This window comes from Molothrus ater, chromosome 1, assembly GCF_012460135.2.
Source record: "Molothrus ater isolate BHLD 08-10-18 breed brown headed cowbird chromosome 1, BPBGC_Mater_1.1, whole genome shotgun sequence".
Lineage (NCBI taxonomy): Eukaryota > Metazoa > Chordata > Aves > Passeriformes > Icteridae > Molothrus > Molothrus ater.
The window spans coordinates 14,862,081-14,886,401 of record NC_050478.2 but is presented as its reverse complement, the minus strand read 5'-3'; the positions used below and the strand labels follow the sequence as shown (position 1 = coordinate 14,886,401).

General features: G+C 40.2%; 1 protein-coding gene across 2 annotated transcripts in view; it reads right to left on the bottom strand.

Annotated features, from left to right (window-relative positions):
* Positions 1-8,618: 8,618 nt before the first annotated feature.
* The window catches only part of ITGB1 (integrin subunit beta 1), a 46,022-nt gene continuing 30,319 nt past the window's right edge, over positions 8,619-24,321 (bottom strand). Inside the window, exons 10-17 of one of the 2 annotated variants that reach the window (XM_036406493.2) lie at positions 24,035-24,175; positions 23,695-23,897; positions 22,453-22,691; positions 20,761-20,983; positions 19,781-20,013; positions 17,474-17,640; positions 16,645-16,725; positions 9,822-9,861 (exon numbers count right to left, since the gene is read on the bottom strand). In XM_036406493.2, the coding sequence (XP_036262386.1) occupies positions 16,651-16,725; positions 17,474-17,640; positions 19,781-20,013; positions 20,761-20,983; positions 22,453-22,691; positions 23,695-23,897; positions 24,035-24,175 (1,281 nt within the window). In that variant the 3' untranslated portion in view covers positions 9,822-9,861; positions 16,645-16,650. Of the gene's footprint in view, positions 9,862-16,644; positions 16,726-17,473; positions 17,641-19,780; positions 20,014-20,760; positions 20,984-22,452; positions 22,692-23,694; positions 23,898-24,034; positions 24,176-24,321 lie in introns of both variants that reach the window. The other variant, XM_036406494.2, reaches the window with a different exon arrangement.

Below are 24,321 nucleotides of genomic sequence, written 5' to 3'. Positions count from 1 at the left end.
GCCCTGGCAGGGGCACCAGGCTGAGCTCAGTAACTCCCTGCACTCAGCGGCTGGGGCTGGGCTCTGGCACCATCACATTTTCTGAAAAATCTCTTTGCCCAGGATTCTTCCTGGGAAGCTGAGAAGCCTCAGAGAAAAAGGAAAGCAATATTATCTCATTTGCTTCTCCTGTGTTTTGCTGCTTTGGAATTCTTTACCAAAGTGTTTGGACATTCTTTACCAGCAGGGATTGTTTCATTGGTTTCTGCTGTGAGCGTTCTCACTCATTGGCCAATCATGGCCAAGCTGTGTCAGGACTCTGGAAGGAGTCACGAGTTTTCATTATTATCTTTTTAGCCTTCTGTCAGTTTCCTTTCTGTATTCTTTAGTATAGTTTAGTTTAGTATTCTTTAGTATAATATAGATCATAAAATAATAAATTAGCCTTCTAAGAACATGGAGTCGGATTCATCATTCCTCTCTTCGTCAAGGGTCCCTGAAAGTACGACAAGAATTGGGCACAGGTAATGGGAATTTGGTCATTGGGTTAATTGGAGTCAGGAACTCATCCCCAGGCCTATGCCTGCCCATTATTCCTTCTTGCTATTGCAATGTGTAATGTGGGAAAACAATTTGTTATGATCTAGAGGCTGGAATGAGAATCACAGCTGCATTGTGATAAAAACAAGAAGATAATCAGTGTTTTGAAGAGCTTAAATATAAAGTACAACCCATTCAGGAGGGAAGAGTTAACAAGATAATAGAAAGGCTATTGTTTTCCAGTCCCTGTGCACTTTTAAATTTTGGTATTGTTTAAATGTGAGCTTTCCTTTCACGGCTTAGAAATTTCTTTCTCAACATCACTCACAGTATAGGCTAATAATTTATCATGGATGTTATTTCCAACATAAAATTTAAGCTCAAGATCCATCTGTTAGGATTCAATTTTTAAAGAAAAATATGAACATAGTTTTCTAGCTAAAGGAGCTATCAAGCCAGTGAAGGCTTCTTGCAGTTTTGGAATGAAATCTGAAAGACCTGCAGGAAAGGCTGGGTCTGGCAGGCAGCCAAGCAGGCAGCACAAATGGCAGCACACAGCTGCAGTCTGATGCTGGATTATTTATTCATGTGTGTCCATGGAGTAGAATCATGGAGACATTCATATCTCTCAGGACTAGGAGTGCAGGACTGGCTTTTTATAAACATGGAAATTATTTTTAGCAATTCTTAATGTTTCGAATTCTTTCCCTTGAGATGTGAAGAAAAGGAAGTTGAAGGGAATATCTGTTTTGACATAAGTGAAAATGGACATTGACTGAACTTCTGAAATGGGGGAGTGATATTTTAGATTGTCTAAGAGCTACTTAGGCATTTTTTAAAATAAAAAACGTTAAAATACTGATAACCCAGGAGCATATTAGTTAAAGATGCATAAAAATAAACTTCTGATCTATGTCTGCAATACTAGGTTGTCACTATAAATCAAAAATATTACCAAAGGTATAAATTTCAGCAGGTAGGAATTAGGTGCTTTTATTCTCTAAGCTATACAGAGAGAGGGTGTTACACACTTGCCTTATATCTTTGTCACAGTACATTTCAGTTTATAGACTTTTTTAAATATTCAATTTAAATATTTTAATATTAATATTTTCTGTATCTAATTTCAGTATACTGTATTTATTATGAGATTGCAAAGGCAACTTTTCAACAGTAAGAACTCTAGCTTAAAATCTTATATTACAAAAGCTTATAAAACTTTAAATTGAGTAATATATCTCTCATTTCCTAAAGGGAAGCAGGATATGAGCTGAAAAGAACTTTAGCTGCAAGTCTGAAAGAAAAATTGAAAGCCCTGCAGCAAGTGAGGAATTCTGCAGCAGAACAGGCAAGTGCACATGGGCCAGAGGGTGAGACCCTCTGTGGGCATTTGTCTGCATGTACAGTCAGTAAAATTATGGCTCTGGTAGACAGTCCTAGGATGGACACTTAAAGTATTTTTTATTTTTTCATTTTCACTTTAATTGAAAATACATATTGTTGACACGTGTGTGTGATTTGGAATATGTCAGATGAAATGTTAATATTCTAAACTGATCTATGCAGATAAATATCTATAAAAGATAATTAGCCTTAAGAGTCTTTTGCCCTGTCAAGATGGGAAGACAAGTCAGGGGATTCTAAATTCTTTTTTTGATAGAGGCCTCAGTCTCTTTCTTTCTAACTCAGACTTAATTAATAGAACAGAAAAAATAAAGTTAACGATCCAAATATGTACTGAAGTATTTTTAACATTAATCAAATTTACCTGAAAGTTCTCAATGAGTTTTGAAATGCAAATTTTGTGATGTTTGACCTTTGAAGACCAGTGTTGTAAGGCACAGGAGGCAGAGCTAATTTATGTAGACTTTTCCTCTGTGTTCTGGTCACTGCAGTCGTTGCTGTTTTGTGTCCTTGCAGTTCCTGAAGATGCAGAATCCTTATGGGCTGTGTTCATCTTCTCTGCCCTGCTGCAGCTGCCTTCCTTCTGCAAGCCCCTGAAACACTGTGCTATGATTTAGGTGTTGGCTAGGATGTGTTTTGTGTCTGAATATAACTCTTAATTACTCTCTGCAATTGTTATGTGGCCAGTGACATTTTAGTGTATGAACTTAATATGAAAATTTGATGATAAAATATTGTAGTTATAAGAAACAATTCAGTATAAAACTGTTGTTAGACTATAAATTCAGATAATATCTATTTGGGAACTAGTGAAATAAATAATAAATCTTTGAAAGATTTTCCAAGAGCAGGAAAAGGTTGGTTCAAACAATTTTTATTCTACTTTTTGTCCGATTTTCTGATTTTGTTAAACTCTAATGAAACTGATGGGATGTTTCAGATAATGGGAAAGAAATATTAACCTTGTTACACTACAAAATGCTGTACTACAAGGGCACAGGCAGTGCCCCAGTCTGCAGGGGCATGAGCAGAGTGCTTGTTTGTGAGCTGAGGATTGTCTTGGAAAGGTGCTGAACAAATGGGCTGGTCAAGGAGCTGCTTGGACAGATAATTTATGGTCATTCTTGAAACTGTGGAGAGTTTCCAGGAAGCTCTAATGGAGCTACTGTTGTGCAAGTGTTTTAAAACCAATGGTTGTGCTGGTGTTTTAAAAGAATATAGGGGACAGTATCAGTTTGATATGGGATAGAATCATTTAGCAGGGCAATATTAATAGAAAACTAAGGGAAGAAAATATAGCTGATGTCACTCACTCTTGTTTTATGGAAGATAAGATGCAAGCCAACTTAATTTTTATTTTTGAGCAGTGCTGACGGTACCCTATTTATTAATAGCAGTTCTAATGCTGGCAGGGCTGAGATCTGCAAGTTAGTAGAGTTTTGCAGAAAGATATTTTAACTACAAAATTAGATAAATATGGATTAACTGTTCTGCCAAGTAATTCCAGCTGAATATTTGTCAGCTTTGTGATGTGTTCCTTACCAAAGTAAAATGAAAATAGGTTATTTTCATTTTAATTTTCTATCTCAAAAGGAATCAATTGAGGAAAACCTGATGGCAGGACCCTGAATTCAGTGCAAAGGTCAGACCTTATCCTGCTTTGGCACTTAGGGCAGAATGTTCCACAGGAAACTGAGGTGCCCAAGTCAAAGAGAGCAGTCCAGCAAAAGCTGAATGTGTTACATAATTACCTATTTACAGGGTAACATGCCTCCCTGGTTTTCAACTGCCCAAAAGATTTCCAGGTTTCTGACTGCACAGTGATCCAGCTTCAACAAGGAATGGAGTCCAACAAAGCTCTTACTCAGCCACTGAACTGTATCACACTTGCCCATACCCAGGGAGGGCTCAGGGCTCTGGATCCTGTATGGATGAAGGTGCCAGTGAAAGGAAATAACTGACATAAAATTTCATTTTTAGTATTTTCTGTTTGCTCTCTGTAGACAATATTTCAAACAGAAGCAGAGAATGACTGTAATTCAGTTTGGGGATTAAATGAATTGGCACTTGGATCATTTCACTCAAACACCAGTTCTTAAAGAAATGTAAGATGCATTAAGATGCTTCCAAGTTAGAGGTGGCTTTGGGAACTCCAGTCTGTAAACTACCTCGAAACGGCTGCACTTTCTGTTCTGGTGGTAGAATTCATACATCATGTGAAAAAATTGAATGTGAAGCAGTGGGCTGGGGGTGTCTCCTTAATCAGGTGCTGGTAACAGCCTGGATATTTTTTTCTGATGTATCAGACTAAAGTGAAGTGTCTCTTACTGCCAGGAGTCTCTTCTGCAACAGCTCCCAGATCCCTTAATACACACTACATCCTATTGCTGTCTGAGAGATTTATGGGAAAGTGCTCTAGTTGTACATCAGTGGAGAGCCTGGAAATTAAAAGAATTTGTTGTTTTCTGTTCTGGGAGGGATGTTTGGATGAGCCCATTAGCATGACAGAGAGGAGCAGGGCAGACAGCCTTATTTCAATAAGTCCATTATTTCTTTTGATTCATATTTTAAAATAGTAAATGTAATTTACTTCTACTTATTGCTGCAAAGTATTTCTGTTGTGATAGAAAAGAAAATGCAGGAGGTAACTGAAGGCTTTTGCTTACAAGATTGGAATCAAACTGGAAAGGTCTGCAAGAAGCTGGGGGTCTTACAGCTGGCCAGTGCTGGGACATGAATGGTAAATACCAAAGAACATAAAGGTTTTTGACCTTCCTGGGCCAGTTTAAGGCTTCATATAATCCAGTGCCCTCTCTCCATCTGTGCTCACATGGAGAGAAAATGTGTAGAGAAAAAAAAATTATTCTTCCCAGCATAATCTCCAATTTCAAGGTAAGCAATATTTGCTAGGTTCTGTAGCTAATATCCCATGATGAATTCCTCTTTTGTGACTTTATCTGCTCATTTTAAATACATACAGTATTTAAATACCTATAGTATGTCAGAATCTTTCACAACTTATGGGTTATGGGAAGATGTACCTTACATTTATTTCTTGGGGCTGTCTTTGTCTGATAACTCTTTGGTCTTCCCCTATTCACCTTCTCCACTGCCTCTCACAGTAAGTCACTATGGTATCCTTGTTGTCTTTTCCAGGCTGAAAATCCCTTTGTATTTTGTAATCCCCTGTACAGAAAGTGGCGTGTAACTTTTGTTATATCATCCTCCTCTGTGTCTTTTCTCACTTTATCCATTCCTTTTATCTTTGCTGAGAAGGCTGAAACTGAAGTGGTACTCAAGATTTAGTCACACCAGTCTTTTCTTAAAAAATATTACTCTTTTGCTTTTTACTTTTTCTAGCAATCCCTACTTGTGCTGTGTGTTTTATTGACTATTACTGAGCATTAATGTGATGGTCTGTATCTGATTTCCTGAGTAGGCACCAGGTAGTTCAGGGACTGTCCCTGAATACACACAGGTAATGACAGGTTTGTACCCTTTAGCTGGCTTAAATGGATGGGTTTGGTTTTCCCAGTGGACAGCAGTGGGTGTTGTCTCCCCCTCAGTAAAGCTTTTGACACTGTTTGCCACAGCATCATTGCAGGGTGATGGAGTTTAGGCAGACAGGAGGGCATGAGGTGGGTTGAAAGCTGCCTGAAATGCCAGGGCTGAGGGGGCTGTGATTGGTGGCACAAACCTGGAGGCAGCCACCAGTGGGGGATCCAAGGGCTTGACACTGGGCCCCTCCCAGTTCAGCATCCCCTAGAAAGGCCTGAAGGATGGGGACACCCTCAGCACCTCCAGAGACAAACAAAACTGGGAGGAGTGGGTGGCTCCCCGCAGGGCTGGGGCTGCAGGGGGACCTGGCACGCTGGGAATGGAAAGAATCTGGCAATGGAAGAAACCCTTGTGACACTCAATGAGGGCAAGTGCCAAGACCGTTCCCTGGGGAGGAATAACCCCAAGCCTCAGCACACCCTGGGGCCCAGTGTGTGGAAAGCAGCCCTGCAGAAGGACATGGCTGGCCCTGGTGACAGCACAAGGAGCAGGCAGTGACTCAGTGCCCCCATGGCAAAGGTGGCAGTGGTGTCCTGGACTGCACTGAGAGGGGAGCTGCCAGCAGGTTGAAAACTCACCCATGGCACCTCTCAGATTGGAGAACTGGTAACTGGGTTCCTATGATATGTTTTTAACCTTCTGCCTTAATTGCTGTTCCTTCTTTTGAAGACTTTCTTCACATCCCCTGGCAGTTTCTGCAATGGTCTTGATGCAAAGCAGTGTTAGAAGGCTTTGGAAGTCCAGTTGTATGAAATGATCTCTTTGCATGTTGCTGATTCCCTCAAAGTTCACATTTGTGAGATAGGATTTCCCTCTGCCCATGCTGATTCTTACACCATGTCACACTTATCCCTGTGTCCACTTATAATTCCTACCAGACAGTGGTAGAAACATCTGGGTAACTCTTTTTTTTTTAAATTCTAAGTCCCAGAAAGCCTCTTAAAAATTGAGACTATGTGTGTTAGACATTTCCCATTCATATGGCAATGAGACCAGGCACTCATCCTTGGGTTCCTTAAGGCTTCTCAAATGATTGGCTTTTGGCACTTGCTGCTATTCCTTCTGCTGATTCCCATCTGGAATATTTTGAATAATTTATCTGGTATTTGCCCTCTGCTGGGGAATGTTAGGTTGGCTGTCTCATGAAACACTTCCATATGAAATACAAAAGCAAAGAATGAGTTTACATATTTTGTAATTTCTTTACTCCAACTGTCCTTCTTAATCTCGGTGTCAGACTTCTTTTTACAGTCTATTTATTATTTCTTGTGCCTTTCATGAGGAACTAAATCCTCTTTAGCATACTTCTAATGTTTAAATTTCTTTTGTATTTTCAGCTTTTTCAAGGATATCTTTGATCAGCTACTTTTACTGGCTTTTTAACCCAGCCTTCTCTTTCTGTAATCTTTCTAAAATCTTCCTTGAACACGTTCTCTGGTGCCCAAGAAAAATTTGGTGACTCCATTCAAACATACTTATAGTTACCTCCTTGAATTAATTTTGTTTTCCCATTTTGCAATTAGGCATTACTATAGTAGATGGTTTGACTAACAATTGTCATATTTTTAGAGTTTGAGATATTATTCTGATTGTATTATTATTCTGATAGTATGCTATGTCAGCACCCTCATTAAAAACATTCCCAAGTACTTTGAAACTATGTCCTACAGTGGTTTTCTTTCTATCTGCAATTTATCCATTTTATTGAGATGGGGTTAATGTATTTATTATCATTAATGAACAGTCACTGGAGTTACATTGCAGCAATCTGTGTTCTAATGGTTGGATTCACAGCTGCTAATAAATATTTTCTTTCTGTTAGATAAATGCTTTGGCAGCAACTGATTTTTCAAAAAGAAAATCAGAAGTGCTTCAAAAACATCCTCTAAATAGTAGAAGTGTGTAGCTAGAATATATTCACCATCTCTACCTCATCAGTATTTTACTTTACTAAAAGCTTCTCCTTTTTATCCTACTTGCATTCTGTGTTCCTCTGAGAATGAGTTTTTGCTTGTTATGGAAAAGAAAACATATTGTAGCTTTTGCAGAAGGGGAACAAACCCATCAGCATCCCCAGAGCATCAATTTATCACTCCAGACTCCTCATGTGTAGGTGCTCAAGACTGTGCTTAGACTACTTTCCAAGCAGACTTAGAGGCAGTTTTAAGGTAGGAGGCTCAACATACTATTGCAAAATTAGTTAATCAATAAACCACGATTACAGAGAATTACTTTCTTTAGCTGACTTGTATTTCTGTCTTTACTTTCTATCCAGGATAAGAAACTGATTATTACAACTGCCATAAAACAATTCTAGCTTAGCTCTTTAGTTACTAGACAGGAGCTGAGGAGATGGATGGATTAAGAATAGTAAGACTATGGGTATATTAACTGTATTTATTTTAAAAAGGAGAAACTGCTGGGATCTTACATGTGGCTTGTGTGGGATCACAGTCTTCTGGGTTGAAGCACTGCTACTGACTGTAAGAGTTCACTGCTCTGTCAGCTGGCAGAATTCAGGTAAGTACCTGAGGACACTGTTTACAAACCAGTGAGGATTCACAACTACTCCTGGCTCCCAGCATCTACATTTTATCCCATTTGAACTACATCTTCTCTCTTAGCTGCATCATCCAATCCTGGTTAAAGCAAATCCCACAATCTGTGACCCTTATCTTGAATCTGATCCTGTAGGATGGCAGCTGCTCTCTCTCATTTAAGCAACTGTTCACTTGGAGATATTAAGCAGCTTTCATCTGCCTGGAAGCCTCTATTGGAAACCCAGTTCAAACAAGGGTTTGGAAAAGCTCTCTTAATGGGCCACTTAAAGCCTTCAGCATCTCTGTGGAAAAGCAGCCTACCAATCCACAAAAGCATTTTGAAACCAGACTTGTTAAGGAAACTGGAAAACATGTAACATAATGAGTGGACAGGTTAATGCACATGTAATTAAATATTGGACTAATTTGGGAGCACTGGTAATACTGTACAGGGGTCAGTGTTCCTAAATGTCAGCTTCCTGTGTGACATTAACTCCTTTCAGGGCATATTTGGTATCATTACAATTACTACCTCGAAGAGATGCAATTCTCAGGTTTTTTGAATAGTAACAACTTCTACAAGATGAAGAGACAAGATCAAGTATTTTAAGGTATTTTATTTAATAAATAACCAGTAATAGCATTGTAAAAAGTGAACATCTGTTAAAACAAAAAGGCACTTAAAACAAGAATATGACTATGATGTAGTTTGAATGGTCAGAGGCAAATATACATGGCACATGTCAAGAATGATGTGACTCTTCACATGACAAACTATGCAATCTTAGCTACAGGGTAAAGGCAAATTTACAGCTAAGACTGCTCAAAAAATAAAAGGAAAAAAAAGCTTGTGTTGATACAAAAATATTACAAAAAGATTTGCAACCAAATACGTTTAAAAGATTAGAAGGTGACAAAGCACCAGGCTTGAAAGCAAAGAAACATTACAGAATAAAGACACAGCATCACTAAGGCCCTTAGGTGATCTGAGGATGTCTTGGTAAGGTACTTCATGATACTGCCACCCAGGGCTTGAATTTACAAAGAAAAACTAAGTAAGTTACCAGTCAGCAACTTCTTCAGTAATGGCACGTATTTTAAAGCTATTTTGTCCTTCTTAACATTCTTCTCAAAACTTTTCATTTTAACCACAACCATACCTGGCAATATGCAACTTGAAAATCAAAGATAAGTATGCACATGCTTTTCAGTCTTGTACACTGCTCCCCTCCAGCTTACTCAACTTACCAAATACTTAATCATTTATCTAGCAAGTCAAAGACCAATTAACCACCAGCTCCATGCTACATGAGTTTAATTACATCTGCAAACTCAAGCCCTGATTTCCCTGTAAAGCTAAAAAGTTTAATACTAAATGGCTAGGCAGAGCCCTCATGCTGATTGCTTTAACCCCTTCCCTCCCAGTCCTGCCATGCAGCACCATGCCCTGCACAAGACCTGGATTCACAAAATGGGAATGGGAAAGGTCGAAAAGGCACCATGTGACCTGGGCTGACTAAGCTACACAGTCTCAAGTTTTGTGGTTTTTTTTGTCCAACCTCTGGCACCAATTACTCTTATTTGCAAAAAAAAAAAAAAAAATTAAAAAAAAATTAAAAAAAAAATAAATTACATAAGGTCTATTTTCACACAGGAAAACAAACCTGTATGTAATTCATTAGTAAAATCACTGCAGCTTGCCCTAAATCTATCTTATTGTGACTACAAAAGTTGCTATACTGCATACAGTGTTGTGAAGTTATACAAGCAGTGTTCATTTTCCCTCATATTTAGGATTGACCACAGTCGTCACTGCACTCTTGTAAATAGGATTTTCACCCTAGAAAAAGAAAGAAAATTATATTAACATTTAAATATATGAAAAAAGATATGTGTTTGCAAGAAGCATAAAAATCAGCGTAAGAAATTACCCATTAATGCTTTGTTTGTACACACAAACAGCTTAAGTCAAACTAGTTTTCCTTCTAGCAACTTGAACAAAGGCATGCACAGCTAATAAATAAAGCAGAGGGTTAGCAGGATCCTGTTCCATTTGCACCACAGAATTCCTTGGAGGCAGCTGAACCTCGGGGCTGAGCCACCACCCAGGGCTCTGCAGCCCAGGGCATTTTATAGAGAAGAACAGAATTGTAAACAACATTGTTTGACACCACGACTGACCACAGACCCCATTCTGCTATAATAAACATTTAAACAGCTTATCTTACATTGTAATTGAATTCTAGAAGCAACGTGGAAGGACTTCTAGTATTTTGCTAATACACAGTCAATATTTACAGTGAACATTCAGTACTTGTCATTCTCGTTTTATTCCTGCAGGTCTCCCCCAACCCCCATAAGAGCAAAATGTACAGATAAAACAAAGAAACTTTTGTACTGGTGCAGATGCTGTAATAAAACAATTATTTCTACTGATATGAGACAAGCCTACAGAACAATTGCTTACATCTCTCTTGCTGAGATTTAAAACCCCCCAAATGAAGCTTATTTTAAGCTTCCTTTCCCCCCAGGTTTCCTTCTATCTCAGTAAATCTTACTTCATTTATGACATCCTTGCACACCTCAGATGAACAGCTTGAACTCAAAATTAACAGATAAATCTTCACAGGAGAAAGGACCACTGCTAGAAGGGCCTGGAGCTGCAGCCCTGAGCTCTTAGCATAGCCTGAACCTCAGCCTAAATGAATGCTGTCTGCCAGCATGGAGCTCTCTGTGCACACACAACTGATTCCTGAGAAAATTCAGCTCAGTGAGGATGTCAGCTCGAGTGCTGCCCTGGCCAGGGCTGGATCTGCCCTTCAGCAGCAGTGAGGGAATCTCTGTCCCTTCAGAGCTCCCCACCCCAATCTGAGATGGGCTGTACAACCATATTGACTCAACTCCATTTACAATATTTCAGGTTAAACAGATTTTTCCTACACTCAATTAAAGGATGCACAAACACCAGGTGTCTATTTTTCAGGGTCATAAACCTGGAAAAACAGCTTGGAATACCACAGAATGTGCCAAATGCAAGCAAGAATCTCACTTGGTGTGAAATTTTCTCATCATGGCTCCTGGGAAGTTTGCTGCCTTCTGTTTGCAAGGCCCAGCACAGGATGAGTAACTGCTCCACCCCAACAACAGAGGCTGCTGCTGAGGGAGACCCTGCAGCTGCTCTCATGGTTCCTTTCACAGAAAAAGGGTTTTCTCCTCACAGCCAGCTTCTCTAGCATGCAAAGAGCAAGGTGGCACATCCAGTCTTGCCTAGATCCAAGAGATCTGTCCAGCCAGAACCTGGATTGCCAGACAATGGAAGTCAAAGCTCTCTGTTCAGTCTTCTCAAGACCTGAGTCAATGTCACCTGGACAGAGGTGTCACCTGAAGGAAGAGCTGGGTGTTCAGTGCTGGCTGTGCTTCACAAGTACAGTGTAACAGCAAAAGTCCCTTTCCCCTTCTATCAGTTCCCAGGCAAATGCTGTCTTGATTAGAAGTGTATCACCTACTGGTCTGGGAAGGGATGAGGAGTAACATTTGGTTGGGTTTTTTTCAATTTTAAATCATGGACAATCATGTGATGTGGCTAGTTCTCAGACACACTAATTAATCAATGCAAAATTATGACCTTCCCCAATATTTTTAGCAAAAGGTTTGCAATAGTAACATGCAAACAAAATGGGAAAAACATGCAGGGATGAGGGATTTCATCTGGTCCTGAAGTATCTCTTTATGCCTCAAAGTTCTTGGCAATGTACATTGCTTATTTCCTTGACAAGATTTAATGGAGAATTCTTAAAAATTTAAATGTAAACCAATAAAGTTTATGATGCAGAGGAAGTCTGTAAGCATAAGAGACTGCATCATATGCAGAGTAGAAGTTATTGTGCAGCTCCTCCATGGCAAGGCATTATGTAATACTTGTGCTGTGTGTAATACTTATCCTCCAACATTTTACAGAACAGACTCCTCTCAGCACAAACAGGGGCTATACACTCACATCTTCTAGTTGTAGAAGAGAGATAAATTCTACCAGATAGCCTAGGAATGGGTCTAAAGACAAGGCCTAAAACTTGGAAATTTGCTAGGTGCAACTCATACAACTAATTTGAACCTGAAATCAGGCTTAACATACAATTTGAATAACAAGATTGCAAGTTTTCTACTACACTGCTTTTTAAAGAGAAGTCAGAATTGAAGTTCTCATGCTGCTGATTTAGCATAAGCCCCATAAGGATATTGAAACTGTCAGAAGCACACAGTGGGATTTAGGTCACTGGATAAAGCACTTGACTAGCTGTCTCCCCATATCAGGTCAGTGTCTCAGTTCCCACTACAAATAATGGAGATTTAGTCAATACTCACAACTCTTCAGCTTAACCCAACCTGACATTTGATCAGCTAAATGGCTCCTGAGGCTCTACTGCCTAAAACTGCAACACAGGATCCACCTGATGGATCTGCAGGTTCCTTCCCTGCTCTCTTCTGGTGAAGCCCTGGCTGCTCCAGCCACCCCAACCACCCTGCCTTGGCAGGGTCTCCTGCAGACAGCTCTTCATTAAAATAAATATCCACTTATCCAACATGATGCTCCCCTCGCTCAGGGCCTCACAGCTGGCAGAGGGTATATATTTTCAGACATTAGAAGCATTCCAGTCTTTTAATTGGCCACTTAAAACATGGGATTCCAAACTTGCTGTCTTAGACAAATAGTAGGATTTTAAATGCTCCCTTTTCTTCATGGCACTGCAGAGAATACACTGGTTTAAGCATGCAGAGTTAGGGAAAACACATTTGCCACATGCCCCTACAACTGAAAAGTCCATGTACACCTAAACCAAAATTAAAATTAACAAACAGTAACTACATACAAGACTCAGTGAAATACTGAGCAAAATAAAGATGGAGGTACTTTTAAAAAGTCTTTAAAAGACTGGGGTGTTCAAAGGACAACAGTTCAGTCCAGTGTCGCATAAAGACGACACAGAATAGTTCTGTGTTCAATTAACCTTCTTATTCCTTTTGCTCCAGGGGCTCAGTGTTTCAACATTCACTGAAATTACCTCCACAGTGGGTTTAAGACCTAAGTCACTGTAAGAAATGGAGTTAAAGCTCAATGTTGTTCAAGAGCTGCTGTGACTGTTCCAGCCCCTGCTGCTGTCCAGCGCGGCTTCCCAGGAGCACGGGGCCGACTCCGTGCTCGGGCGGCCACCAGAGGGCGCTGCCAGCCCCATCCCGCCATCCATCCATCCATCCATCCATCCATCCATCCATCCATCCATCCATCCATCCATCCATCCATCCATCCATCCATCCATCCATCCATCCCCCTCCATCCATCCATCCATCCATCCATCCCCCTCCATCCATCCATCCATCCATCCATCCATCCATCCATCCATCCATCCATCCATCCATCCATCCATCCATCCCCCTCCATCCATCCCCCTCCATCCATCCCCCTCCATCCATCCCCCTCCATCCATCCCCCTCCATCCGTCCATCCATCCGTCCATCCATCCATCCATCCATCCATCCATCCATCCATCCATCCATCCATCCATCCATCCATCCATCCATCCATCCATCTCTCCCTCCATCCCTCCCTCCATCCATCCCTCTATCCATCCATCCATCCCCCTCCATCCATCCCTCCATCCCTCCATCCCTCCATCCCTCCATCCATCCCTCTATCCATCCATCCCCCTCCATCCATCCCTCCATCCCTCCGTCCGTCCATCCATCCATCCATCCATCCATCCATCCATCCATCCATCCATCCATCCATCCCTCCGTCCATCCCCCTCCATCCATCCCTCCGTCCATCCCTCCGTCCGTCCATCCATCCCTCCGTCCGTCCATCCATCCTTGGGCCACAAACCAGTGCTCACCGAACACAGCAATTCACAGGAAAGAGATTTACATGAAAGGCATCTCCGCCCCCACCCCCAGAGCACCTCCATCATTCAGCAGCAAGGTAAGTCACAGGAATAAATCCCAACTCAGGAGAAGAAGAAGTCCCTGTGATTTTGAGCACTTTGAATTGTTTCTGGGTTTTTTTTCATTTTAACCTGTAGCTGCTAATAAGGCTAACCAAATTACTACAGACTTAAATTTCTTATATTTTATCATTAGTGTCTAATATAAATGTGTTTATCACTTGTGAAATTCAAGATGACTGAATCTGGAGTCTGTTTGAAGATGCTTAGCAATGCACACTCTATCCCCATACAGGAGTGGTAATGGCATTCACTACAGATAGCAGCTCTGTGCTTTAAATTTGTGATGCAGCTTTTTAGTCCAGAAGAAATTCATCCTTAGACTTGTTACAAGCATGCACCAAAGATTTTATAGCTGGTTGGGGTAGAACCTGGGCAAACCCAGCTGCCTTGAGCATTGAGCACTGGGATGCTGTTGCATCATCTGCACCACCATGGACCAGCACCAGGGAAATACCTGAGTACCTGGTCCATGGCAAACTCCAGGTGCTGCAGTTCTCTCGCCACAGAGCCCCAGCCTGTGTGTGGACAAAGGCTGTGGGAGAGGGGAAGGGTCACACAAACTGCACAAAGTTAATTTGTGGATGCACACACCTGGAGGGAATCTATTATAGTGTGATTTTCATATAATGGGGTTTCAGATGACTTTCCTGTCTTGACATTACAAGCAACTCTTCATCTAAATGAGAGGCTATGGCAATAATGTAAAACCACCAGAAAATCTCATCCATAGGGAAAAGCAGGACCTTGTTTTACATCTCATGGCTCACCTACTTTGACAATTCTGACCTCCTCCTTTTCAGTGGTCCATAAGAATAAACCCACCTCCCTCTCTCCCCAGACTTCTAATATTTCTATGAATACCGACAATTATAAAGTCATGTTTAAAAAACCCAAAGCACATCCTTTCACACTTTTAACCTTCATATCTGAGTGAACCAAAAAGGCAGAAGTTAATCTCTCCATTTACACCAGAGTAAAGCTTTTTGCAGGAAATACATTTTGAGGAGAAATGGCAGCACCAAACATTACATCCTGAAGAGTCAGAGGGCAGAGAACAAGAGCAGAGAATGGAAGTTACACACCGTATGGTTTGTTAGGTGCTTGTCCTGCATGCAACAGAAAGTACACAATTAAGTGAATGGCAGAAGAACAGGTAACAGAGACTTCACCAGATGGAGTATGCGAAGTGTTAGAAAGGACCAAAAACTCAATTTCCTTCCCAGAATAATTGGCTCTGGGAAGAAAAATGAAAAGGAGGTGAATGTGGTTGATGTAGCAGGCAAAAGGAATGTTGTTTACAATCCATTCTGGACACACTGCAAAGTGAGATGATTGTGAAGAGGAAAGGAAGGTATTCATCAGGAAGGGCTTGGAATGCTACACAAAGTATTTGGAACTGTTGTCACAGTAAGAGCTTAAATATTCTCAGTTTCTGCTTTCTCCTCTTATTTTTCCTTTACAAAAACTTTCAAATGCAACACTGAAAAAGGGAGACAGCAGACAGTATCAAATTAGAGATATAGATCCTTCCCTTCCACTGGCTTCTGAAAAAAACTCCATGGATGTTTAATGGATGTGCTGCCTTCACAACTTCTTCATTCCCCTCCCTCTAGTCTCATCTCTACACTACTTTCTCTTAGTGCTCTTCTGACATCCATTCCCCATGTCAGCCTCCCTTTCCCTCCTTCCCCAGCAGCTGGGGGTCCCAGGGAAGGAGAACACCTCAAGCACTCATGGAAGGGCAATCTGGGAGTCTGCAAAAGGCATCAGCTCATCCCTTGTGCTTCACTGACTTCCTCTCCTGGACACTGCTGTTACTTTGGTGTGTTGGGTGTGAAGAGAACTGAACTCAGCAGCTCCAACCAAATGAGGGGCTCAGGCTGAGTTTAGGAGAGAGTAAGAAACTGAGTGGAAAATGCATCTAGGGGGGACAAGGATATTTCCTCCTGTCCTATTAATGTTCCATATCTATGGACACCCTAAAGCTGGCTAGGTTACAAGGACTGTGATATTGTCAGTTTCAATAGAAATAAGGATGAAAAAAATAAGGTGCACATTTAATTATAAAATTAGTAGAGTATATGCACTTCATACCTTAATTACAGACTAGGTCTATACTAGGTTGAGAAGCCAAAGCAGTTGACAAAAAAAGTAATGCTACTCTGCATGTTCACAGAGCTATTCCAATAAAAACACGGATATTTATAGGCTGGGATATTTTAAGAGTATCTAATCTAGCTTAGCAAAAATATTGATTTTAAGCAAACTGACTGCTGATTTGAAGAACTAGAAGACAAAGCATCCCTGTGTGTCTCTCAACAATCCAAAAATATTCTTCAATCCTAGGAGCTGCTCTATTATGTATCCACACATCTAGACAAAAAAATTTAAAAATCACTTGGAGTATAGTTTAAGCCAGTATTGGCAGTATTAGTAAGTAAGCAATCTCACTGTCAAAACCAGTTAAAAATTTTCAAGCTGCATTCTTGAAAGCCCCACAATCAAAGCAGAAGTAGATACACTGAGCAAGACTCAAACTGTGATTAACGGACTGTGACACACAGTGAGTTTGAAGTGACATGCAAAGGGGGAAAAAAGGAAAGAAAATGAAAGGAGATACAAACTGAGACTTAGAGACCAGCTTTACGTCCATAGTTTGGATTCTTGAAATTGTTAATAGGGCTCTTGTATATTGGATTTTCTTGCTGAAGTAAAAGAAATGGTCAATGTCGAATAATTCAACAGGAAAGAAAAAGCAACATTCTCAACTATCACTGAAAAAGAATCATGCTATATATAAAATAAAATGTTAGTAATTTTTTTTTCCCCATTACGAGATTAATCAATTTTCTTAAATAAAACCAAAAGGCTTTCTAGGACAATTTCTTAAAAATATATTTTCTCATCAAGCACATGGGGGCGTTGACTTCTACAGAACTGTGGTGAAGGGGCTCTTGATTAGCAGGCTCCTGACATTGCCCAGAGGCAGCGATTCTGCAGTCTCTGGAAGCCATAGAGCACAGGCTTGTTTTTCTTGCACATTTCTCTGTTGACAAAGAGCTGGGAAGATTTCAACAAACCAGTACCAGCCATGATTTTGTGACTTTATGGAAGTCTCCCAACTAACCCTGTGTGAGTATTTACAAGATTTCCTCAATCAGTGCAAAATTTTCTTCTTTGCTTTCTACAGAAATGACTCATCCTTGTAATAAATGCTTTAATCATAGGCTGTAGAGTGTGGTAGAACTGCAAAGCTGAACTGTTCTGTCACCATCACATTTCCTCTCTGAAATGTTATTTAAACCTGAGCAACTACTCTCTTTTCTTGCCTCAAGAAACACCTCTCCAAGAGGACTGGTTATAATGTGAAACACTTTAAAGCGCATGAACAAAAATCTTCTCTTTTTCCTCTGCTACTGCAGCTTTTATGCATAGAAAAGCTTCTTGACTCACCGTATCCCACTTGGCATTCATCTTCTCCTTTTCAAATTTAGCAAATTCTCTTCTGTCATGAATGATCATTAGTAGTTTCCAAATCAATAATAATGCAAGTCCAATAAGAACAATTCCAGCAACCACACCAGCTACAATGGGAATGATGTCAGGACCACTGGGGCACTCTGGGGAACAAAGCAAGGGAAACATGATTTTCCAAAATGGTAAAGGTAATGCATATCCAGAAGCTGTTAATGTTTGATTTTGTACTGAAGCCAGTATTTTAAATATCAAATAAGCCAATATTACTTTTCTTTCAAATAACAGAATTTTTGGAATATGTACATCCTGTAACATTCCAGCTTATTTTTATCCTTCTAATTTGCGTTTGATCTTAGCAACAGAACAACCGTTCTGTTCTGAACGATAGTCTATACGCTACTTACCCCTTAAGCTAATTATTTACAGTATTAAGAGTAAAATAACTAGCAACTGTATTTAAACATGCAAGAGCTCCAAGTCAAAGCTGTGACAGCACAAATGCCAACCAGCAGAACAGGCCCCACACACAGAAGCAGAATATCGTGAGTTGGAAGGGAACCACAAGGACCATTGAGTCCAACTCCTGTCCCTGCACAGGGAAGTCTCAAGAGTCACACCTGTGCCTGAGAACATTGTGCAAAGAATTCTTGACCTCTGTCAGGCTGGTGCTCTGACCACTTCCCTGGGGAGCCTGTTCCAGTGCCCAACCACCCTCTGGGTGAAGAACCTTTTCTAATATCCAGCCTAAACCTTCCCTGACACAACTTCAGGGCATTCCCTTGGGTGCTGTCATGGTCACCACAGAGATCAGTGTGTGCCCCTCCTCTTCCCCTCACAAAGAAGCTGTAGACTGTGATGAGATAGAAGGTGATTTAAAGTGGCTGACACAGAAATAATAACCCTCCAAATTAAAATCCAACTCCACTGTTAACATGAAATTCCCAATAACCACAAACTGAAGAAAGGCTTTTGCAGAGCTCAGTGCACAGACTGAAAGAGTCAGAAGCAAATGAATGCAAGTCCTCTACAACAGAACAACTGGATAGAACACAGCTTCCCCCACACTCCCTATCTTCATAGCTGCCTCTGCAAGAGTGAGGGAAGTGGGAAGGGACATGACAGGAATTCCTTGGGAGCCAGTCAGGAAAAAGTGTCTGCTCCACAGAGCACTGCTCTACTGACCAGAGCTTGTTCCTTCAGCACTTGTATGGCACAAATTAAGGTGCCTCCTCATGCACAATGGGCTTGATTCACCTTTGAGCTAAGGCAGCAGAAGTTTGTACATGAAAAGGTCAGGCCCCAAAAGCATAGGGCATATACAGCTTGTCCTAGGAGAGAGAGCTCCTCTATACTGTGGACTACTTTGGTAGAGTATTTAAAACATTCTGAATTGAAGCAGTATTTATTTCTAAGAGCCACTAGCCACTAGGACTGTGTTAAGAAATGATCATTAAAATGATACATTCTGAAAATTCCTCAAGTATATAATACAGCACTAAAACTCTAACGTGTATTTTCTATCAGGCCTTTAAAAATCAGGAGACCACAAACTGCTAAAGTACAGAACCATAAATTCTGCACTGTTAGATGCAACATCCAGTGATTCAAACTAACAATACTCTTGGTAAAGAAATGGTAAATTACTGATGGAGCTATAGAATTGTTGAATTGTTCTCACTTTTTTTTTCTATCAGAAGATTGATCTATTAAGGATCAACTAAACAAAATTATTTTGGGATCTACTATTGAAGGTACCACAGTCGAGTAAAAGCAAAGGTTTTCAGCATAAAAAAATTCAAGCAGTTTGCAGCATAGTACACAATCTCATGTAGACTGATCTCAAATTATCAAAAAAAGGAAAAGAAAAAAGGAACAAAACCCCACAGACTCCATTGTTTATGACCGGTAGCAGAAGCCTAGTTAAAAAAATTATCAAAATTTATCTAAATAGGACTTGCTACAGGAGAGATAAAGTAAGTCAGAGTACATCAAGTGCAAACAGGAAATGCTTCAACAAATACGCATATCTGATTTACCTTTTGTTTTTAAAAAATAGAATCTGTTTCTATATCAGCCCAAGGGTTTGAAAAATCTAGATCTAGGGACACACATGTTTTTCTAAAACTTTTTTCTACTTTTTTTTTCTACTTGGACATGCACAACTGTCACTCAGGTAACAGGCACCCATTTCTGAATGCATTTAACTCACCCAAATCAACCAGAGGCACCCAACAACTGCACAAATCAACAACAAAGGAGGAACAGGCAACATCATGTTCCTACCTGGGGTCTCCACCACGTGGACATTGGCTTCACCATTGGAGTTGACAGAGTAAGTGAAGTAGAACCAGCAGTCATCCACGTCCTTCTCTTTGCAGTGGGACAGGGGGTCGGGCTGGCCCGGCTGCGGCAGCTTGTCGCGGCTCTCCACGCGCGTCATGTTGAAGTGCATGCATTCCTGGGAACACGTCTCCTTCTTCTCGCCCTTATCGAAAGCTCTGCACTGAACACAGTCCCTGGGCAAGAACAAAACAGAAGAAGTGCTTCTGAATGTGTTCATGGAAGATTTCTAGCATTTAATCTCAAGAAATGTTATGGAGAAAACAGGGCAAAAAGCCCAAAAAAACCCAACCCTTTTGCCACAAAGGTTAGGAAAAAAATAAAGTAAGACATGGCGTTTACCAGTCAGAACATTTATATACCTTGAGATTGACAAAAGCCCTTTTCATAAAATCCTCTTTCCCTGAATGACCCACAGGTTTGAAGGACAGAAAAAAAACCCAAACTTTTTCAACACCTCTACCTGGGAAATGAATACTCTCAGAGAAGGCTCTGTAAGAACAGGGTACTTAGAGTGGAACACACACAGGTTAAAAAGAAAAACTCAGTGATGAGCTTTACAGTGGGGTATCACTGAATAATTAATTGAAAAAAGCAGATTGAACAGGATTTTTATACTAAAAATACCAAGTTTTTTTCTCAGCACAAAGTGAGTTGCACAGGAATCCTCTTAGCCACTAATCCTAAACATATTTCAAAGTTTTCACACAGAAAACACTAGGTTTCTAAAAACCTGGATTTCCAAATTTCACTGGCCCACATAGGTCTAGGTTTAGTTATTGACTGTCAAGGTAGTAATTTCAGTAGTATTTCTTTTAAATAAAAATCTTAGTGGAAGTTTTACTTATCTTTGTTTTAAAAATTCTCACATATGACAAACTCAAAATGCACAGAAGCTGGGACTTGGTTTTCTGGGTACGTACTTGTGCTCTGCACAGACACCAAGGCAAGTCTGACACATTTCACAGGTGGGGCCTTGGAATTTGGGATCTGTACAGTTACAGGTGCCACATTCACAGGTTCCTCTTCCATTGCAAATCTGCCCATTCGATGCCATACACGGTGTAGTATCCAAGGAACAATCGCAGGCGCTGCCAGTGAAGTTGGGGAAACACTCGCACACTCTGCACTTGCAGATCCCGTTTCCTGTGCAGTGAAAAGGTATTGCAATGAAATCAAGTCTAATATAAAAACATCTGTGACAATGAGAAATAAATCTTCACCACCTCAGGGTAGATAAAAGAAAAAGAAATCATGGTGAGATAATGAAGAATGAATTAAGAGGTACAAAATAAATTTTGAATTTATACTCCCTGAAAGACTACTTGCAGGCATTTGTTCCCTTTTCCCATTCTCCTATATATATGGATTTCTCTTCATAAACAAAATAACAAGACTCAGGAATATGAGATCAAGAATAGTATAATGTGATGACCATATCTCCCCTGGGTGAAGAGCATGACAGCACTGCTTCAGTTTACAATCTTGTATGCATTGACTGCTACATGATAATACAGATAGATACAGACTGCTACAGCTAAATGGACCACTCCTGTCTTCCTATCTATCACTATACAAATGTACAAAGTAAGACTTAAAAAGATGAGGAGTGCACTAACCAAGTATTCAAAACACAGAAAAATGAAACAGCTTTGGCTCCACAGGACACCAACATTCAGCTGCTGTACTTCTGACCTCACACACCCAACCCAACTTCATGCTCCTTACACTCTCTGCACAATCAACAAGATGCCTTTATACTGATCTGGATGACAAAGAAAGGTGTTTGGCTACTCCTCTCCTTCTCCAATGAATGAAGTGTTTCAGTCAACACTTTCCTGTCACTGTGTATTCTGGAACATCACCACCATTGCTCCCATCCTTTGTAGAGCAATAGTGGATTCTGAGCAAATCAGACAAATGAGGTATTCTCATCACTCAGTTAGAGCTTAGTGGCTTCTCTGTTTTATTTTTGCAGCACAGACAACACTGAGATAGTAGTTATACTCCTACCAGATACTTCCACATGCAAAGTAGCAAAATAATTTAGACACTGGGTGCTGAATGTTTTAAATTGCTTTTGATTTCAGGAATTAACTATCATCAAAGTCTTGCTTCAAGTGCTTAAGGTGTTTTTCTGGATCTTGCACATTCTAGTCTTCACTTACCCTTCAGAACAGTGTCAAGCAGTTCACTGGTATCCTGTCAAGCACTCACTATTACAAGTAAGCTGAGGGTATTCTCTCGTTCTTTTGACACAGTGCTTACTTACACTGAGCCAGTACAACATTACAATCTCAGGACAGCTGTCTCAGCCTTCTTTACTGAAATACCTGAGGGTAACTCTGTGATAAGCAGCAGAAGTCAAGTTCACTTTATGCCCTTCTTGGAGCTGTGATTGAAGGAAGGTGAAATGTGCATTAACAGACTACCTGTTCAGAGGGCTGTTTTATTAACAGACAAGTGTTTGTAATCACTACATCTGTGAGTATCCTCATCTCTGTTATCAAGTGGCTTTGATCTTTTAGCTAAGTATCTCTACTCTGCTGGGTAGAGAAGACAGACTTGTGAACTGCTGACCAGCTTTTCCTGCAGAAAGCTGAAGCATCTCTCACCTCCACAGATTAAACCATTTGACCGATCACAGTTGAAGTTGTCACATTCACAGTATTTGCCAGAATACACTTCATTGGTGTTCTCCCTTTTCTTGCACACACATTGTCCACAAATGCATTCTCCATTGTTACTGCAGATTTCTGTGCTGTTCTCCCTCCTGCAGTAAGCATCCATATCCTCACTATTTACTTCATCTGTGCTACATTCACATAGTCTTCCAATACGTCCTTCATTACATCTGCAAGGTAAAAGCAGACTGAAAATGTAACCTTCACTGAAAGTCACACACACACACACACACAAAAAAAAAGGCCACAAGAATAGCACAAAGAACAGCACTAAAAGTGACTGCTCTCTCAAGGGATGTTTCAACTTAAACTTCAAATGAGGTTTCCAACAGACACCTATGTACCAGTTCTTGAAGGCACTGGAGCAAACTGGACTAAGCTGCTTTTATGCTGATTATCTTATCTGATATTCCAGGTGAGAGACTATGTGTCACTCCCTCTAACTAAACTGTCACATAATCATTATTAATCCCTCTCTCATGTGACAGAATAGTAATTATTTCGCAAGTGACAACAACTGTTCCCTGTAATGCTGTTGTATTTCAATGAAAAGGTTCTTATGAACAGCAATTAAGAAGGAGAGTAGATGATCTTCAGAGCTGCCAAACTGAGAACTTCAGGGATCAGCACTTCTCATCATCAAGGGTAAGATACAGATGAGAAAATGGAGGTTGCTCTTGTTCCCATCAGTGATCAACAGACTGTTACATGGTGTCCATCAGAGACAACAGATCATTGGGAATGTGCTGCATTTACAAAACAAAAGGCTGTGCTTACCCACAGGCCTGTTCTCACCCACATGAAGCCAAGTGGACACCAGTGACAGTGACACCAAGTGTAAGAAGTTTTTCTACACATAGATAGGAAAATCTGTTCTCTTGATTTAAAAAGGAACACCAAAACCTGATCTATATCCTTTAAAGTACTGACTCAAGGCCGAATTTGAATTCTGACTCATAAAACAATGCTGATCTAATGATCAATATTTAAGCATAGGGATTATTTGCAGAGATATGGCAGTATTTCAGAGTATCCTAAAAGAAACAGGCCTGTAACAGCAATTCTTGTTCTTAAAAAAAAAATTAGTAAACCCAAGTAAACCCTAATTAAGGAAATAAAGATCTTGCTCATATTTCTCTTTGGCAAAAATAAAGAAAATGTGTATTTATTTACCTGCACGCACCACATTCAAATGTTCCATTTCCTGCATGGCAGGCTGGACTATTAGGTTCTCCTTCACTCTGACACTGACACTCACAGATGAACTGGAGATTAATTTCAACTTCTTCAGTGAATCCCAGTGGTTTAATTTTAATTGTTTCATTTTGTTCTTTCTTTGGACATTCATTAGCTGTTATATTAATCTCAAATCTAACCTGCAAAAAAAAAAAAAAAAAAAGGGAGGTGTCATGTTACTACAAGGAGTTTTGTCTGTACTATTAAAAAGAAATGCTGTGTTGGACTTTTTAAGTGCATTTTGTACTTGGGCAGCAGATCATATACTCTGAGTTACCTCATCTCCAATAGAAATGTTAGAACACTTCCTTCCATCTTCTTGTGTGTCATTCACTCCATTCTTGCAGAAGGACTTGTAACTGATTGTCACTCCTTTTGGTAGCTTGGTATTTTCCAGGATGACCTCTGAAGAAAGGGACTGAAACAGCAGTTATTACCTAATTTCAAACTGAGTTGCAGAAGTGTTCTGTTGAAGAGCAGACATTATACAAATACACCCAGGTCTAAGCACCAACCCCAGAGGCACAGTGGAATTATTTAAGTTCCAATGTGCTGAGAAACACC